Here is a 20,303-nt window from a genome sequence, read left to right on the forward strand (position 1 = left end):
CCTGCAAGAACAATGCAGCACTAAGGAAACGCTCTGGGCACTCTTTCACCTTGCCCTGGCAGCAGGAATCCTCATGCACTATTGCCAGGAAGTGCTGCATTGTTGGGGATGTTTCTGCCCGAGGCTGACCTGAATGCAGTACCCTTGCAGGAAACGATCTTTCTTTAATTGCCAGAGATGCCAGAACTTTTTAGATGTGGTTGGCTGAATGGATTGGATTGCTAAAATACTATTATAAACTTTCCAAGAGGTTCTTAAAAATAATATTAAATACACCATTCTCTTAATTTAGAAATAGTTGGAGCACATATCCCTGGTCCCTGCCTCTACAGCAAGGGGAAAAGATCTTCTGTTTTACTAGGTGTACCCAAGGCAGTAAGTCTTAACCAGGTTCGAATCTGGGATATCCTGTTCCTGCTACATTTCTCCAGAATGATAATCGCCCTTAGATCACACTTTGTTATTTATGGACTTCCATTTGAAATGCTGACTAATGTGATCTTGGCGATGTGAACTTCTTTGATTGAATACTGCCCACCTGAAAACTGCCAAGTCTGTAGGCAGAAGAGAGTGAGAAGAAGGTGGTACAATGTCACAGCATATTATTATACATCAGAATACACACCTGTGTGCACAGCTGGTTTTTTTTTTTATCTTTCAATATATAGAATTTACAAAATATAGAATTTGGTATATCCTCTAGATCTCCAAGTTGCAATATTACAAAATAAAATACAAAATGATGCATTTCAGATTCTTTTTTTTTTTGTGTCCCTTGTTCACATCTTTTTTTTTTTCCAACATGTAAACTGATGTATATCAAAGATGAAAAGCACTGAAGACATTTTGATTTAATAAATATGCTTGCAGAACCGTGACTATTGTGTCCAAGTCAAGCGTTTCTGCAGTTTGTGGCCCCTTAAACTTAGTATGAGCAAAAACAGTACTCTCTCTTGCTTTTTGCAAGGGAAACGAAAGACTTTTCATAGCCAAGACAGTGTTCAGGTGCTAATGCTAAAAGGCCTTTGTGTTAAAGCACTAGTGAGCATCCATTTTAATTTATAAAACAGCCCACTGCTGCTGCTCATAAAAATAGCCACTGGTGCACTTCATAGAGCTGAAGGTCTCGGATTATGTGCATTCCTTTGCTGAAGGAAAAAGTTCATGTATCTCCAATAAATACTTAAATATCTTCTTAAGTCTTGTGCAGCAGCCCAAACTCGTGTTAGAAACGTTAAGTTTGTGTTCCATGTAAGATACATCTTTGGTCAGTTTGGCAGTTGTCCAGGGATCCTTCCTCAACCTGTCCTTGCTGGCAGCGTGTCTTGCAAGGCACAGTCTCCTTCCCAGAATGCTTCTTTGCAGGAATCCTGGCTCCAGATTCATGTCAAGTGCTTTATCTGCCTCGTGCTGTAGATTCTTTGTTAGAAAGTAATTCTCCTAGGAGCTGTACTTCCTTTGCGGCAAGTACCCCTTCAAGGCTCTTGCTGCTAACTCACTGGAGGTCCTTCATTTAAAAAGTAGGTTGTCATTTCCCCTTTACCTTTGACCTTCACAACCCCGCGACATTCTAGATGATAGTTGTTGGCTGCTAAAACCTGGTGGAGGTCTGCCGTCACCTGATGGACAAAGGAAAATTCTTAAGGCAAAGCAAAAGCAGGACATTTCTTTCTTGCTGTTGCATTGGTTGACCTTGCATGGTTTAACAGCTGTAGCTAAATTTGACAATCCTATGGGGACTAGATTATGTGGCAAAAAAGTTATCCAATATATAGTCTGGTTCTTTCTTACCCCATTTATAAGCTTCAATATTAATACTGTATAAACAGCAATTAAAAATGTTTATATAATGACTATAGGAATTCTCCACCAAATAATAAACCCCATAAGTTGTTTTGCTAAACTACTATATACCTTGTTTTATATATTTAGTAACATAATAACCACGCTATTTATTTATTAGGTTTTATTTATTAACTGTCAGCAATATATACTAATTCGTTAATTTAATTAATATGTTCAATGTTTATGTTCAATGTCCAATGTTCAATGTTAATTAATATGTTCAATGTTCAATGTAAACCGCTAAATGAAGCGATAGTTCTTGTTTCTTGTAAACCGGGGTGATATGTATTTTATACAGGAACCTCCGGTATATAAACCCTATAAATAAATAAATAAATAAATAAAATAATCCATGGATCATGGCATGTGCTACTATGATACACAGACTGTTGGGGCAGAAATGCAATCCACTTGTATAGCATAAATTATTATAACATATACAGTGCATTCAGAAAGTATTCAGACCCCCTTCACTTTTTCTGCATTTTGTTATATTACAGCCTTATTCTAAAATGGATATTTCCATCTTCAATTTACACAATACTCCATAATGACAAAGTAAAATCCAGTTTGTAGAAATTTGTGCAAATTAATTAAAAAAAACCTGAAATATCAGATTTACATACAGTAAGAATTCAGACCCTTCTGCAGTGATTGCAGCCTCAAGTTTTCTTGGGTAGGCTGCTACAATCTTGGCACAACTGGATTTGGGGATTTTCTCCCATTCTCTGCAGATCCTCTCAAATTCTGTAGGTTGGATGCAGAGCTATTTTCAGGTCTCTCCAGAGAGGTTTGATTGGGTTCAAGTCCAGGCTCTGGCTGGGCCACTGAAGGACATTCACAGACTTGTGCTGAAACCACTCCTGCATTGTCTTGGCAGTGTGCTTAGGGTCATTGTCCTACTGGAAGGTGAATCATCACCCCAGTCTCAGGTCCAGAGTGCTCTGGAGCAGGTTTTCATCCAGGATCTCTCTTAGCTCTGTTTATCTTTCCCTCGATCCTGACTCGTCTCCCAGTTCCTGCATCTGAAAAACATCCCCACAGCATGATGCTGCCACCACCATGCTTCACCGTAGGGATTGTATTTGCTAAGACATGAGTGGTGCCTGGTTTCCTCCAGACATGATGCTTGGCATTCAGGCCAAAGAGTTCAATATTGGTTTCATCAGACCAGGGAATCTTGTTTCTCAGGCTCTGAGTCCTTTAAAGTGCCTTTTGGCAAACTCTAAGGGAGCTGTCGTGTGCCTTTTACTGAAGAGTGGCTTCCGTTTGGCCCCTCTACCATAACGGCCTATCAGGTGGAGTGCTGCAGAAATAGTGGTCCTTCTGGAAGGTTCTCTCATCTCCACTCTGTCAGAGTGACCATTCGGTTCTTGATCATCTCTCTGACCAAGGCCCTTCTCCCCCGATTGCTCAGTTTGGGTGGGCAGCCAGCTCTAGGAAGAGTCCTTGAGGTTCCGAACTTCGTCCATTTAAGAATGATGGAGGCCACTTTGTTCTAGACCTTCAGTGCTGCAGCAATTCTTTGGTACCCTTCTCTAGATCTGTGCCTCGATACCATCCTGTCCCGGAGGTCTACAGACTATTCCTTCGACTTCATGGCTTCGCTTGTGCTCTGACCTGCCCTGTCAGCGACGGGACCTTGTATAGACCCGTGTGGGCCTTTCCAGATCCTGACCAATCACGTGAATTTACCACAGGTGGACGCAATCAAGCTGAGAAACATCTCAAGGACGAGCACTGGAAACAGGATGCACCTGAACTCAACTCTGAGTGTCACAGCGCAGGGTCTGAATACTTATGGAAATGTGATATTTCAGTTTGTTTTTAATTAGTTTGCACAGATCTCTTCAAACCTGATTTCAGTTTGTCATTATGGGATACTATGTGTAGATTGAGGAGGGAATAATGCATATTATCCATTTTAGAATAAGGCTGAAATGTAACAAAATGTGGAAAAAGTGAGGGGGTCGGAATACTTTCTGAATGCACTGTACTTCTTCTATCTCTGTTAATGCAATGCTAATCCTTTCTTCAAATTCATGTGCTGACAGCTTCCTGTCAATGCGTGTGATATAAAATCTGGTGAAGCAAAAACTGACAGGAGTCGGGTGGCACCTTATAGACAAACCAATTTATTGAGGCATGAACTTTTGAGGACAGGGTCCACTTGGTCAGATGCAGAGCAGGGGTACTTTCTGCACTGAGGTTTCGTGAGGATGCACAAATTAAAAAGTTTAGTAATTTTAAGGAAAAGCTGTCTCCACGGGAGGATAATTTTATAACATCCTGTGTAACTTATGTGTTGCCAAAGCACAAAAGTTACACCGGTCTTCAAAGCAAACTTATACACATAAATTCACTTTGAAAATTATCCCTAAGAAACCACGAAAAGTAACATCTTCTCTTTGAAGAATGAAAAATCTTCAGAGGGATAGCCATGTTAGTCTGGTTTGGCAAAAATGACAGGAGTCGGGTGGCACCTTATAGACGAACCAATTTATTGAAGCATGAGCTTTTGTGGACAGTGTCCACTTTGTCAGATACATGAGACGAAGTGGACACTGTCCTCAAAAGCTCATGCTTCAATAAATAGGTTCATCTATAAGGTGCCACCCGACTCCTGCAAGTTTCTGTCAATACATGACTCACATGAGAAGGAACCTTTTGTTGAACCTGAAAGCACTGTACTTTAATGTGAAAATGAATAGGAGGGGAACTGTCCGCGTTACAACTCACCTGAATTCTCTCAGGGACACCTGTACTGTCCATTCGACTCGCTACATTCACTGTGTTTCCCCAGATATCGTACTGTGGTTTACGTGCACCAATTACCCCAGCTACCACAGGGCCGATATTGAGACCTGGTAATAAAAACAAAAAGCCAAGACTTTCAATCAGTTATCTATGTGCAATAAGTAGGCAGTCCACCCACTCATTAAACTTTGGAGAAGATCATTTTCTCCTCTCATCCATGTGCCCTCACGTTTTCTTGCACAATCTTAGATGTTAAGAGCGTATTTGTTGAGTTGGGTAATGGAGTGTCAGAGCTCTAGTAATGCAATTAGAACAAGCAAGTTCTGAGGAGATCTGAACTCCATCTGTCTTAGATTATTTTATATATATATTTTCTATGCCAACTTTTTTAGTTCAAAGCTTGTAACGTTCAGGTTCAACTTCTGGGTCTGATTGCAAGCCCTAACTTTACTGTTAAAGGTTGCAAAATAACTAAAAGCTGCAAAAAAAGTCTTAAGAGATGGAAGTTTCTAGAAAGACTGTATAATAAGTAGGGCACCTAAATGGCAATGTGCCTAATTCTCAGCTGGCAGAAACCCAGCTGATTTTCAAATACAAGGTACCCACCTATGTTGTCTAGGAATATCGGCTGTCTATGTATCTAAAAGTATGCACATGCACATGCATTTGTAGGGTGATTAAGTGCGCATCTTAGCGGCATGCCTACTCCGAGTGTCCAATTTTTGAAAATAAAATGCACACATGGAGTTCTGAAACATGCCAAACACAGAGACGTGAGCAGTGAAATTTAATGTAACCGCAGAAGGCTACCACTGCACCCAACAGGAAAACCATCGGCTCACCATAAATGCCTTGCACATCACAATGGCGAGCACGATAATTATGTTACATTTTTTACAATCAGTTACACACTATTTTCATAGGGATCCCAGATGTAAGCAGGTGAGCTGAACTGCTGAGCTGCATCTTTGGTTACTGTACTGTACAAAACGGGTAGTGGCCAGCCTCATTGCACCCTCCACTAAAAGTAATACAGAGTGAGGAGAGGACAGCAGGGCGGTGATAGTCCCTCAGCACCTGTCACTTCCTCCTCTACTTTCCACCACTCCCACAGGCACTGCTCTTCCCCCTCTTCAGGGCCTCCACTGTAAGCTGTGCCTTTACTCTCTTCTTCAGTCTGCACCCAGGCTAAATCAAACCGTGCTACATCTTCCATATTTTGCTCCTCTGGGATGCCTTGTCCTGCCCACCGAAGTGGAACCTGGGAAATGGTTATGGTACACACGCTAGCAGACCAAGGCTTTTGCTGACGTGGCCTCTTGCAGGAGGACTGCATTTTTACAAAGAAACTGAATGCAGTGCAACATAAAACCCTGGCTCACAAACGGAAAAGAAAAATACAAAGGAGACTTCTCTTCCCTCTAACATCTGTTCCCATTCGAATATCTGGGAAACCATTTTTACGATGAAAATGAACATTTTTTAGTATTGGCTAAATGGAAAGAGAAATTTTTGGTTATGGGGCCATTTTGCAGTAAAGTTTTCTAAGAAAAGTTTAGAAGAAAAAAAACAGGGGGCAAGAACCAAGTGGAGTACGTTACCTATTTTCATCTGGAAGTTATTGAATGAATGCTCGTTGATGTACTTCATTTGGTCCATCAACCTCATGGCGTAGTCAGCTAGTGCCTTAATGTGCGATTTTCCAATCCTGTCGTAGGTAGAGTCATTGAGACCGGAAGCAGCCATATACGTGCTGCCAATGGTCTTGATCTTCTCTAGTTGCCGGAACTGGTCCTCGCTGATTATCTGCATCACAAGACAGATCGTTTCAGAACGGGACTTCGAGGGAACCACTCACCTTCCAGTGAAGAGCCACACGTTGCCGTAAAGCAGGCAGGGAATATCATGGGATCATGTTGCACCTTAAGTGCATGGCTGGGTACAGGGAGCCTTTGGGAACAGCGTGGGAGTGGTGTAGATACAAGCTACAGGATCAACACAAACCAGAAGTGAGGGAATGACGGGGGAGTATTGTGTACCCAAGCTACGGGATCAATGTATAATGTAGAAGTGAGGTGCACAAACACGAGATAATTTGATGATAAATATAGGGGTATGATTTATGCAGGAAAGGAGTAAAATAACTAGAAGTAATAATAGGTAAAAGACAGAGATTGTTGAGGTAGGAAAAATTTGTATGTGGGGTAGAATTTGAGGGTGTGTGAATGGGGGAAGGATGTATGTGGGAATAGAGATATAGGCCGGTATTTTAAAAGCTATTGTGTGTTCTGAATTGTGTTCTGTCATGTCCACAAATTGAAGTGTTATTAGAATGTGGTGTTTACATATATTTATATTGTAATACAAATGTTTGCAAAGTGGTAGATTTTGTATTTGAATAAAAGAGATTGTAATATGAAATTTGTCACTAAGACCATGTTATTGCGAGATTAGATATAATATGAGACTCAGGGAGTGAATAGATATTAGTGAAGAATATAAAAACAATTTGTGTGTAACCCCTGTAATGTTATGGTGGGTACAGGGAGCAACAGTGCCTCCAGCAGCCACACATGAAAATGCATGCAGTGAAAACGCAACTTTTTGCCTTTGTAGAAGAAAAGACCCTCAAAATGTCAACTTGCACCCTTTTCTTTCCAGCGTGGAATTTGATGGGAGAACTATGGACAAGACTGGCAAAGAACACTACTACTCTCCTTTGTTGCTGCCTTTGCAAACCATATTCTTTAGTTTAATTTTTTTTCAGTGGAATTGGCAGAGTTTTGCTGTTTTCTGCCTTCTGTGTGGAATTTCTCCTATTAAATGCTATAGAATTATGTGGACCTATACAGTAATTAAATTATTTTTATTCTCATATTTCATTAACCTGTCTAACATTAAAATCTATCTAACACACTCATCCATCACACATACTCACATATAAAATCAAATTTCATCAATGAACATGAAATACACAATGTATATTGTGTATTTCATGTTCATTGAGGAAATTTGATTTTATATGTGAGTATGTGTGATGGATGAGTGTGATGGATGAGTGTGTTAGATAGATTTTAATGTTAGACAGGTTAATGAAATATGAGAATAAACATAATTTAATTACTGTATAGGTCCTCTTCTTGTGTATATGTAGTATTACTCTGGTGAAGAGGTTGTTTGTTGTTTGACCCTTGTGTGACAATACCATAGAATTATGTGGAATATTCATAAACCTGTTCGTGAAACGGGAATGTGACTTTTCACACATTACTCTGGGGTACTCAAGAAGTGAGAATTTAGCATGGCATAACATGCCCCGTGGTGTTTTGCTATTAGAAAGTCTATTTATTTCAGTAATTCTTTCTTGGGGGTGGTTTTCGCTCTCTGTCAGAAGTCTTTGCCGCTCCCTCCTCCTCCCCAGAAGGCATGCTGCAGCAGCTGAGGGGTCCTCATGGGCCTGAGAGCCGCCTCCTATAACGTGCACCCTCAGTACTGCTAGTTGGCTGTCAGGGGTCAGGGCCACAGCGGCAGCCATTTTCTCTCTCTCTCCCTGGGTCTGGGTACATGACTGCTGCATTGCAAGCAGGCCTGACAAGTGCCAGTGGATCCAAATCCTGATCTCTGCCCAGAGTCATGAGGCTACCTAAATCATTCTGATCACACCTATGACTAGGCATCCTTCCATTACAAAACTAGTTCACTGGGTAACTCGGGGGCATTAAACAGAAAAAAGGAAAGATAAGAGTAGGTCCTGCTCTGGGTATTCTCGGTCGCTCTCTCTTGTTCTGAACTCTCACACAATCTCCTCTCTCTCCTAGCAGAAATTATTTATTTTGCATCTCTCTTACACCCCATATCGGGCTCTTATTCCTGGGAGGCAAACCCAAATGCATGGATTAATTTGAGTCCATTAAAGGACCACCCCCTCCCCCAATGCTTACTTGTGACCTGGATTGGCCACTGTAGGAGACAGGATGGCGGATTCGATGGACGTTGTTATTGCTTTCTAGCACTTCTTTTTTTTGCTGTTTTCCAGCACTACAGTATGTAATCCAGTTACCAGTTGTGTCATGATGTCCGATCTCAGTATAGCACACTGAAACTGCAGTGCCTTCTAGCTCATTCTTGGCCATGTTCTTTCCTATGAATGTAAATCTGTTCAGACATGCCCAATGGTAAAATAAACATGGCGTACACTGATGCAGCAGTGCTTAACCATAATGCCATTCTGACATCAGTGGCATTGGGCTTAACCAAAACAGCTCCCTCCATTGTCAAGCTGATGATCGCACGTTAGAGCGGTAAATAAAATCTTGAAAAAATGGAAAATGCATAATCAGGATGCCTTCTGCCAAAACCCATGTGGTTATGGTCAAGTTGATGGCCTTGTTCCTTGTGGAGGGATGGTCTCTCTTGTTTCCAATTTAAACGGAGTACATACATTTTAGAAAGCTTTAAATTGTGTTAGAAAGGCCCTTTAGCCACGAGCATTAGGAGTTGTTTATCGCTGGAAGCTTAGCTCTGTGCCTTGCCTTTTCGTTATAAGGGAGTTTTATGAGCACCCAAAGGTTGAGAGTCTGGAGGTTTGGCCCTCTGCAGATGTAGGCAAGTCTGATGGTCTCACAAGTCTATAAAACATGACTCAGATTAACCATGTTGTAGCTACACAGTCACTGAACTGGGTGAGATCTGCATTTGTCTTTTCAATTTTTAGTGAGGACTAACAGTGGCCTTCTAATTAGATCTAAACAGAGTCCTTTTTTTTTTTTTTTTATTAACAAAGGGCACATCAACCCCAACATTAGAAAAGAGTAAAGGGTCTACCAAAGTATTTTCCTCATAGACCCCTACAGCAATCACAGTCAAGAAACAAGTTCAGATCATGATCACAGGCAATAAAAGGTGAGAAAGAGCCACACCACTGTTGCTGGCATTGCATTGGCTGCCTGCTTATCTGTGTGTTCAGTTCCCTTATTTTCAGAGCCTTGAAAGGCATAGGCCCAATCTGTCTGGCAGATAATGGTGACCCAGTACTTGCTAGACAAAACCCTCCAATCTAGTCTAGGGAAGTTCTTACAAGTTCCTGCAGTAAAAGAGGCATTGATGTTTTGAACTAGATTTAGAGCTTTTAAGCATTTTAGAAATTTGCTACCAATTGAAAGGAATCTGTGATTATATGTCTGTCACTCCTAAAACCCAGCTCTTTGCTCAGCTAGAAGGTTAGGTAATGCGTTCAGGATGGCAAGGAAGATCTTTAATTGAATCTTTTATAGCAGGGAGGTAAGTTGTTAATATTAAACTACTGAAGACAGAAAGTGCAGGTTTCTGGTGCCAGATGTTTGGTAGTCAGGGTTGAAAGAATGGCGCCGGCATATACGTTTGCGATATTTATAATTTGAATATCTCCCTTCTATAAGTTGGAATTTAATTGTGTTTATGGAAATTGCTCCTTTTATACTGCATGAAATGTATTTGGCACTGCTGTATTTCTTGAATGTAATTTTCTTGGAAATGCATTCCATTCAGTTTCTTGTGATCCTCTTTATTCTGGTTTCTCTAGTACAGAGGGTCTGCAACCTGTGACTCTTACCACCTCAATGCAGCTCTGCAAAGAAATTAAAAAAAAAAACAAAAAAACACAAAACACGGTAGCCCAAGCTGTAAACATTATCTCCTTGCTTTTTTCCCGTGCAGATGCTACCGAAGACAAAAAAATACGTCAGCTGTTGGGCCTGTGAGGAAGTAAGGAGCATCATCGGCCCTTGCCTATCACAAGAGAAGGAGCAAGCGTGATGGCACAATTGCTCACTGATAAAACCCCCTATTTCTGCGCGGGTTGACGTCATTGCCTTTTTTTTTTTTTTTTTCGTTTCTTCAGCGCTGCCCGCCAGGCACAAAGACAAGGAGGCGATGTCTTTGGCCCATGCTGCCTCTTCATTTTTCTCTTAAGCCCCTTTAGTCCTGGACTTGAGAAGGCTGTGACCCGTGCTGGTGCATGGGAGTACGAGTCATGTGGAGGTGGCTGGTGAATGGCCGGCCCTGGAAGAGAGTCTGACTCTTCTGTTTCTGGGTGAAGGGCCTGGAGGTGAGCCCTCCGGGAGGGGAAAGCAGGCCTGCTAAGTGAGACAGTGACTGCTGGGGATGGAGGGCAGGAAAGAGAGAGGAATTACAAGGGATGGGAAGGGGGGAGAGTGACTGCTGGGGATGGAGGGGGAGGAAAGAGAGAGGAATTACAAGGGTCGGGAAGGGGGGAGAGTGACTGCTGGGGATGGAGGGGGAGGAAAGAGAGAGGAATTAAAAGGGTCGGGAAGGGGGGAGAGTGACTGCTGGGGATGGAGGGGGAGGAAAGAGAGAGGAATTACAAGGGACGGGAAGGGGGGAGAGTGACTGCTGGGGATGAGAAGGTGGCTGACGAGGGTCCCGATTTCCAGCAGTGTAAAGCTCTTGAAATGTTTTGGACAAAGGGGAAAAAAAAAAAAAGTGAAATGGCTTCCACGTTGGAAGGTTGCAGAACCTTGTTCTAGTAAAATGTGGAATATAAATATATACTTATATTAGAATTGGAGGGGAGACCTTTTTATTGGACTAACTTTCTACCTCTGTGACCAGCTTTTGAAAGCTGCGATCCCTTCTTCAGGTCAGTGCATCGTCACCCAAGGCAGCATAGCTTTCAGAAGCTGGTCCCGGACATAGTGAGGGAGGCCACTGAGAACGTCTCTCCCCCACCTTATCTGTTGCCCTTATTTCTGCATATTCAAAGGGACTAGCATGGCTACCGCAGTTCCTTGCCCATAGACACAAAATGGGGAAAAGACCCTTAGCAGTTTGATGACGTTGGCACGCCGGTCAAAAGTCCAATTGCGCTTCAACATCATTTTTTTTTTAAATTTCAGAAACAATTTTATCATAGGTGTAGGGACGTATCTGCCATCTCTCTTCTTGGTGGTCTGGTGCATGAGGAGGCGGGGAAGCACTGCTGGCAGAGACCATTTTGCCACTTCCCAGTTAATTAAAGGAATGTTGTGTCATTTCCTCTAGCGTTGGCTTTAGAAAAAAACTCAGTCCCAGCAGCTCTTGCTCCTCACCGTTCCAGCAACCGCCTTCCTACTCACGACAGATTTTACCTTACAGCAATTAAGGGGGCCCTTCTGCTTTCAAACGACATACCAATTAAATGTTTTGACGAGGAAAGCCAGGTTAAGCCAAATGCCTTGCTTTCAACGCCGTCGCGGCGTCGAGCAGGGCCCTAGAGCGAGTCACAGGAAAATGTGGAACTCCTGCCCCAGCTTCCCTCCCGAGTGACAGCCCAGCCTTAGAATGCCTCTGCCATTCTGCCTCTATAAACGCCGGTTAAAATGCCCTGTGCTGCCCAGGGCTCTTTCGCTTAAAGCACTGCACACCGGAAAGAACCAGGACTTCAGGACACAATCACTATGGTGCGCTGCAAGAGTATAAAGGCCTGGCTTTTTCCTTGGGTCTCTACAAATCTTTTGAAAGGATAGCGGGTGTTTCTGATTAGGAAGGGGTAACAGGCTGGATGTGTTATTAAATGTATTGTGTGGTAGTTTTAAGGGGGTGATTTTTTTTTTTTTTTTTTATGTTTATGCCTATGGTTACATTGATTGTAAACTTTTTAATTGTTGCTTTTAATTGTAAACTGTTCTGGCCAGATCTGGAATCTGTTGTGTGGTATATAAGAAATAAGACACAAATAAACAAACAAACAAACACCCTTGTGCATTTTTACCATTCTGCTTGTCTAAAAAATACAAATAAAAATGCATTAAAGTAAGAGTTTGTTTCACTGATCAACACAACATCATTTACATTTTCATCATAAAAGAACAATTATAAAAATATTCCAAAAAGAATTAAGATTGTCTGCTTTTAGTCTCATTGACTAACTTTCTTTTCTTTTTAACCATTGTCTTGCTTTATGAAATATCCCAAGCCTCTTGTCCTGTATGTTTGTCTTATTAGATTGTAAGCTCTATTGAGCAGGGACTGTTTTTTTGTATGTTTGTCAAAAAACTGAACAGATCTTGGTCATTTAATTCAACGATTTAAATAAGGTACATACATCTGCTATGGTGTTAATATATATGTACGCCTGGCATTTTATCAGTTAAAACTCAATATGGTACACTGTATAGTGCTGGTCCACTTTTATGACTTTTTAATGCTTTTTTTTTTTCTATTAAGTAAAATGCATGTACAATAAAGAACATAGTTTAGCTGAAAGTCTTCCTTGAAAAGATTAATGTCCACAAAGTCCAAAAGGTATTGAAAAGTGAGTGCCTGCAGTCATATAGTCTTATGAAGCTGATTGCATTACTTATTTTAAGCTATATTCAGACACTCAGAAAAATCCTGACATGAATTCTTGTTTTGGGTAATTCCTGCATCGGGGTATGTAGCTTCTTTTTTAAGCTCACTTGTGGATGGTCCAATAGTTGTTGCTGCATTGTTGTATAGCGTTATAGAAATATTAAGTAGTAGTAGTAGTAGTAGTAGTAGTAGCAGCAGCAGCAGCAGTACGAAGAGCCTTGGATGTATATGAAACACCCTCCACCTCCCTGGGGATCACCTTCGAGACTGCTGAGCATGGTCTCATTCAATGCAGCCTCTGGGATCAAGGCATGGATTTGTGCTGTACCAAGATTCACCAGTGGAGCCCAAGGGATCAGCAAACAAAACCAGCCTGCACAAAAGACTGGGTTCCAAAACAGAAGAAACGTTTACTGAAAAGATCACCAGTCCAGCAGAGATGGAATCACGCCACAGTCCAAAGAAATCGGATTCAAAAACAGAGAACCATTTCTTCCAGAATATCAATAAATCACATATTCAGACACAGGTCTTATGCTGCTTACATTCCATTCCTGGGAAATTCTATCCAGACTTCTATCTCTTCAGCCCCAAACAGGAAAAAGCAGAGTTGCTTACCTGTAGCAGGTGTTCTCCAAGGACAGCAGGATGTTAGTCCTCACACATGGGTGACATCATTGGATGGAGCCTGACATGGAAAACTTCTAGAAACTTTGACTATGCACACCTAGCATACCCTGCATGCCCTCTACCATGCGTTCACAACACCCATTGGTGCCATTGGTAAAAGAGGGGAGATAGCCTGAACTCAAACAATGGGCCTAGGCAAGGAGAGTTAGGTTCTACACCTCAAAGAAATTCCTGAGGACAGACTGGCTGAATTTATTGTCACATCGGACATCCTTAGCCTCACAGTAATGGGATGTGAATGTGTGGAGAACTCCAAGTCCATTTAGGAAAAGACTTTTAGACATTTAGGAACTCCAAGACTCTAAGACTTTTAGACATTTAGGAACTCCAAGTCCATTTAGGAAAAGACTTTTAGACATTTAGGAAAAGACTTAAAACGTGGCTATTCTTGAAAGCATTTCCTGAACCAAACTGAACCTAATCCATTATCTTTCAATAAATCAGACTTTGCCCTTACAATGGTAATTAATATCCCTACCTCATAAGGGCTATTCATCATTGCTTTAAGCACAATGACTGGCATTGATTTTCTCCAATTAAACCCCTGCTTCTTTTCTACGATCCAAGTTATATTACTCCCCTGTTTTATTGTAACTGCATTCCTTAGCCTCCTCTTGTTTAATGTTTTATTACTACTATTATTATCATTATTCTATTATTACTAAGATCAATGTTATTTGTTGCCTCTTGTTCCTTATCCACTTGTTAATTGTAAACCGACATGATGCAATATTTATTGTGAATGCCGGTATAGAAAAACTTTAAATAAATAAATAAATAAATAAATAAGTCGCAGCCTTGCAGATCTCCTCCATGGGAACTGCTCGCAAGTGAGCCACTGACGCTGCCAAAGCTCTGACTGAGCCTTGACATGACCTTCAAGATGCAGTCCCGTCTGGGCATAACAGAAGGAGATGCAATCTGCTAGCCAACTGGAAACTGACTGCTTGGCAATGGCAACTCCCAACCTATTCTTGTCAAAAGAAACAAAAGGTTGGGCTTCTGTCCGCTCCAGGTATAAGGCTAAGGCTCACTTGTAGTCCAAACTGTGCAGTGCTCATTCACCTTCGTCTGAATGGGGCTTGAGAAAGAATGCTGGCAGGACGATTGACTGATTAAGATGGAATTCAGTCACTACCTTAGGCAGTGTTACACTCACCGAGACTGTTCTAGGTCGGCATCCCCCTGTCCCGCAGCTCCGCCTCCCCTCTGCTGGTGTCCGACCTTCGGCCTGTGGCGGCCTGTCTTCCGGCGTGGCGCTCCCTGCTCTCCCTGCTGCCGCGGCCTCCCCACTCTCACCGGCTCCTGGAACACCGCCAGCCATACTTGGGCCATTGCTCTGACGGATGATATCACCAAGCCAGGCCTATATAGGCCCATCGTGTTGGAGTCCTGACGACTTGGCAATGAGTCTCTCTCCTGTGGCACCCTTGTGAGTTTGTAGCCTTTGTTCCTGAGTGCTCCTCTGCCTTCCAGAACCTGTTCTGCCTTCCTCCTCTTGTTCCTGTTCCCTGCTCCTGGCACTCTTCGGACGGATATCCCTGGCTTGACTCTTGGATTGGACATCACCTTGCCTGCTTACCGCCTGCTCTCGACCTTCGGACTGGACACTACCTCGTTAGCTCGCCACCTGCCTCGGACCTCCGGACCGGACTCCATTGTGCTTGCCTGCCGCCCACCTCGGACCTTCAGACTGGCCATCGCCTCAGTTGCTTGCCGCCTGCCTCGGACCACTGGATTGGACCTTGTCCCACCTACCGGTGTCTCTGCAGAGGCCCCTCCCTAAGACCAGCCGGCCCCTGTACCTAAAGGCTCAACCCATGGAGAACGAGGGCTGGTAGTGGCGAAGCTCCAGCTGGCCCCTGCTTGCCTCAGGCCTCGCCTCCTGGCGTTGGTGACCCGTGGGGGGCCAACCCTCGTGGGTAGCATCAACACCAAACTAGGCCAAGGGTCCACAACCACCTCCAAGGTCACAACAGGCAGGAATTTAGGGTGCAAACGCAAGACCACCCTATCATGATAAAACAGTGTAAGGTGGATAAGTCACTAAGGCCTGGAATTCGCTGACTCTGTGAGCTGAAGTGACCGTCACCAAAAATATGATCTTCCAGGTCAGGTACTTCAGATCACAGGTACACAGTGGTTCAAAAGGAGTTTTCATCAGCTGAACTAACACCATGTTGAGGTCCCAAGACACAGCAGGAGGCCTTACTGGATGCTTCAATTGAAATGTACAACTATAGGCTGTATAGAGATGGTATGAGCCAATCACATTAAGATGAATCCTGATGGAGTTGATTTTTAAGCCAGCCTCTGAAAGATGTAGAAGATAGTCAAGCAGTTTTTGTGTGGGGGCAGGAGAACAGATCTAGGGCTTTCTGCTCACACCACACGGAAAACCTCCTTCACTTCAGACCATAGGACTTTCTAGTGGAAGGCTTTCTGGAAGCCATCAGGACCCAAGACACATCCTCAGAAAGATCAAGTGGCTGTAGGTTCAACCTTTCAACACCCAGGCTGTGAGTGACAGGGCCTGGAGGTTGGAATGTTGCAGCCTGCCTTGATCTTGCATGATGAGATCCGGGAAAGTCCCCAGATTGATTGGTTTCTGGATGGACAGCTCCCACAGGAGTGGAAACCAGACCTGTCTCAGCCAATGAGGGGCTATGAAGATCATAGTCTCCCTGTCCTCGTAAAGGTTCAAGAGAGTCTTCGCCACTAAGGGAAACGGAGGATATATATACAAAAGATTTTTGCCCCAATGATGGGCAAGGGCGTCCAAGGCTGGTTTGCCATCTGACCTGGACAGGAAACAGAACCGAGGCACCTTCCTGTTGCAGGGGGATGTGAACAGATCGACATCTGGGCTCCCCCAGAGATGGAATATCTGATTCGCTCCCCCCCCCCCCCCCCCCGATCCAGAGGTTCTGAAGGCTCGACTCAGCCTGTCTACTATCACATTCTCTGTTCCGGCCAAGTACATGGCCCTGAGCACCATCCCCTGGCCAGGGCCTAGGACCAGATCTGGACCGCTTCTTGACACAGAAGGTACGAACCCGTGCCTCCCTGCTTGTTGACAGCTTGATTGTCAGTCTGGATCAGGACAAATTTTGTTGGACATCCGATCTCTGAAAGCCCTGATTGCCCGATGTTTCAGGAAGATGATTTGAGAACAATGTTCCTGAGTGGACCATAGACCCTCAAGAGCTCCCCACCCCAGGGTAGATGCATTCGTGGTTAACACAATTTGAATCGGGAAACTCTGAAAGGAGATTCCCCATTCCAGATTGGAGAGTAACCGCCACCAGGACAAAGAGTCCCAGACAGACAGAGTAACTCGGATGCAATGTTGGAGGCTTTGAGTGGCTTGGCACCACTTCAACCTCAGGGACCACTGGGCGCTGGGCATATGTAAACATGCTAAGGGAGTGACATGGATGGCGCAGCCATGTAGCCCAAACAACCTCAACATGTGCCAAGCTGATACCTGTTGAATCTCTGTCATAATGGATGCTAGAGTGACGGCCCTCTGGCAATACAGAAAGGCCTTGGCTTGAGCTGTATCTAGCAGGGCTCCAATGAATTCCAATTGAGGTGACGGCCGGAGATGGGACTTTGGGTAGTTGAGAACGAACGCTAGTGACTCCAACATCCGGATGGTCAAGCGCATGGACCAGATGCCTCCCCGCGCGAGATGTGCTCTTGACCAGCCAATAGACCAGATATGGAAAACATGCACCCCCAGTCTGCGGAGGTGCACCGCCACCACAGCTAGGCATATTGTAAAGACTTGTGAGGTGGACGCAAGCCTGACTAGCAACACACAGTACTGGAAGTGCTGTTTCCCCTCCACAAATCAGAGATATTTCCTGTGATCAGGGAAGATCTCGATATGGGTGTATGCGACCTTTAGGGCAAAGGAGCATAGCCAGTCTCCTTTTTGTAAAAGGGGGATCAAGGTGCCCAAGGAAACCATCTTGAACTTTTATCTTTTTAGAAATTTGTTCAAGGCTCTCAGGTCTAGGATGGGATGGAGTCATCCTGTTTTCTTTGGAATCAGGAAGAACCTAGAATAGAATTCCTGCCCTCTTTACCCTGGTGGTACAGGCTCAACTACTCTGGCCGTTAAGAGAAAAGAGAGCTCCACTTGAAGCACTTCCTGATGTGTTACAGGCCCCCAATATGGGCAAAAAGGGCTATTTGGCAGGACACCTAATAGATTCAATTGGTACCCCACCGATGGACAAAACCCACTGGTCCGAGGTTACACTGGGCCACTGGTTCGCGAAGAACCATTGCCTGCCCTTGACCAGAGGGTCCACAGTCTCGGGTATGGGTAACTAGCTTATACTCCCAACGGCCCAGTCAAAACCCTGTCCCTGACGGCTGAGGGGGGATATGATAGAGGTCTTTAAAATCATGAGAGGTCTAGAACAGGTAAATGTGAATCGGTTATTTACTCTTTTGAATAATAGAAGGACTAGGGGGCACTCCATGAAGTTAGCAAGTAGCACATTTAAGACTAATTGAGAAAATTTAAGACTAATTGAGAAAATTATTTTTCATTCAATGCACATTTAAGCTCTGGAAGTTGTTACAAGAGGATGTGGTTAGTGCAGTTAGTGTAGCTGGGTTTAAAAAAGGTTTGGCTAAGTTCTTGGAGGAGAAGACCATTAACTGCTATTAATCAAGTTTACTTAGGGAATAGCCACTGCTATTAATTGCATCAGTAGCAATGTTTGGGTACTTGCCAGAAACTTGTGAGCCTGGATTGGCCACTGTTGGAAACAGGATGTTGGGCTTGATGGACTCTTGTTCTTACCCTGTATGGCAATTTCTTATGTTCCTATGTTCTTATTGCTTTCTGCTTCAACGGCAGGGGGAAAAGAGGAAAAGGGGAATTAGATTTAGATAACAACCAACAAGGACATTGAATTTTATGGTCTGGGAAAACATAAGATTGTGGGTATCTTGCTGATGCAGCTGTTTCTACACTTAACTAATAAGCCTGATACTTTTGATGCAACTCCAATATATCTCTGTGCTTCAATAGCAAGAGGTAACAGGGAATTGAACTCAAACAGCAACCAACAAGAGCCCTGACTTTGACGGTCTGGGAAACTGATAAGTATGGGGGTGTCCTGGATGCTTTCTTTTCTGCTGTCATTTCCATATTTCTATGCACTCACTCTTACTGGCTTCCTTAGACACCCCCCAGGTAGGCTCTAATTTTTCTCTCTCTTACAACACACACACTGAATGCAGGCTCCCCTCTTTCTTTTGCTGGCAGCCTCAGAGCCACTCTCATTCCTTTGATGCTGCTGTTACCATTGCCTACTGGGGAGGAGACGATCATTGCTAGAGAACATGGTATCTGCTGCTCCTCCTTTTTGCAGGCCCCGCAGCTCTCTTTCCCTCATAGACACATTATATGTTTGTGTGTGTGTGCCTGCCTGTGAGAGCCTATATGTGACACACATAGGCTCTCAGAGGCAGGCACACACACAAGCAGGCTCCTAATCTCTCTAACAGGCACACACACAAACAGGCTCCCAGTCTCACATACAAGCAGACTCCCAATCTGTCTCACAAGCACACACAAAAGCAGGCTCCCTCTCTCTCTCACTCACTGGCACACACACAAGCATGCTACTAATTTCTCTCCCGCAGGCACATACACAAGCAGGCTCCCAATCTCTCTCTCTCTCTCTCACAGGCACACTCACAAGCAGGCTCCCAATCTTTCTCTCTCTCACAGACACCCACAAAAGCAGTCTCCCAATCTCTCTCTCACAGGCACACACACACAAGGCGGCTCCCAATCTCTCTCATACAGGCACACACACAAGCAAGCTCCCTCTCTCTCTCTCTCTCTCACTGGCGCACACAGAAGCACACTCCCAATCTCTCTTTTACAGGCACAAACACAAGCAGGCTCCCAATCTCTCTCTGTCTCTCACAGGGACACACAGAAGCAGGCTCCCAATCTTTCTCTCACAGACACCCATGCAAGCAGGCTCCCAACGTCTCTCACAGGCACACACAGAAGCACACTCCCAATCTGTTGCTGTTGCCAAGTTATTGTTAAATGTAAACCGCGGTGATGTATCTCTTTACGTACTGCGGTATATAAAAACCCTTAAATAAATAAATAAATAAATAAATAAATCTCTCCTTTACAGGCACAAACACAAGCAGGCTCCCAATCTCTCTCACACAATTGGGCCTCTGCTCGTTCTTTGACTCTGGCAGTGGCTCACAGCCAGGTTTCTCTTTTTTTTTTTCCACTTCGGCCCCAGAAGCCTGGGCTCCAGCGGCAGCCTGCAGCCGGATCTTTTTCTCATTTTTTTTTACACTGGCAGCCTCTTATTTCTTCAGCTGCCAGTAGGATGAAGTCCACCAGAGACCACACAAGTCTCTCTCCCCATTTTTCGGCCACCAGGAGATGGGCCCAGGGTCCAGAGTCTTTGTGGATCAGTGGTGGTGGCAGGCATTGTATTGTGGAGATGCTTTGGAGCAGCAGGGACAGGGAGGCTTCTGAAGGTGCAACATGCAGGCAGATCCTGGAGGAAACCCCTGTTCCGGTCTGCTATAGACCTAGGATGGGAGAGAAGTCAATGATCCGAAGGACAAAGCAAAAGCAACAATGAAGCAGCTCAGCAAGAAGAAAAGGGAACGTCCTC

At 43.9% G+C, this 20,303-nt stretch overlaps 1 protein-coding gene across 2 annotated transcripts in view; it reads right to left on the reverse strand.

Moving 5' to 3' along the window:
- Window positions 1-720: 720 nt before the first annotated feature.
- The window catches only part of ADCY5 (adenylate cyclase 5), a 472,164-nt gene continuing 452,581 nt past the window's right edge, over window positions 721-20,303 (reverse strand). For both annotated transcript variants that reach the window (XM_029605225.1, XM_029605224.1), the window contains exons 19-21: window positions 6,204-6,408; window positions 4,585-4,709; window positions 721-1,619 (exon numbers count right to left, since the gene is read on the reverse strand). In XM_029605225.1, the coding sequence (XP_029461085.1) occupies window positions 1,491-1,619; window positions 4,585-4,709; window positions 6,204-6,408 (459 nt within the window). In that variant the 3' untranslated portion in view covers window positions 721-1,490. The remainder of the gene's footprint in view (window positions 1,620-4,584; window positions 4,710-6,203; window positions 6,409-20,303) is intronic.

This window comes from Rhinatrema bivittatum, chromosome 6 (assembly GCF_901001135.1).
Source record: "Rhinatrema bivittatum chromosome 6, aRhiBiv1.1, whole genome shotgun sequence".
Taxonomy (NCBI): Eukaryota; Metazoa; Chordata; class Amphibia; order Gymnophiona; family Rhinatrematidae; genus Rhinatrema; species Rhinatrema bivittatum.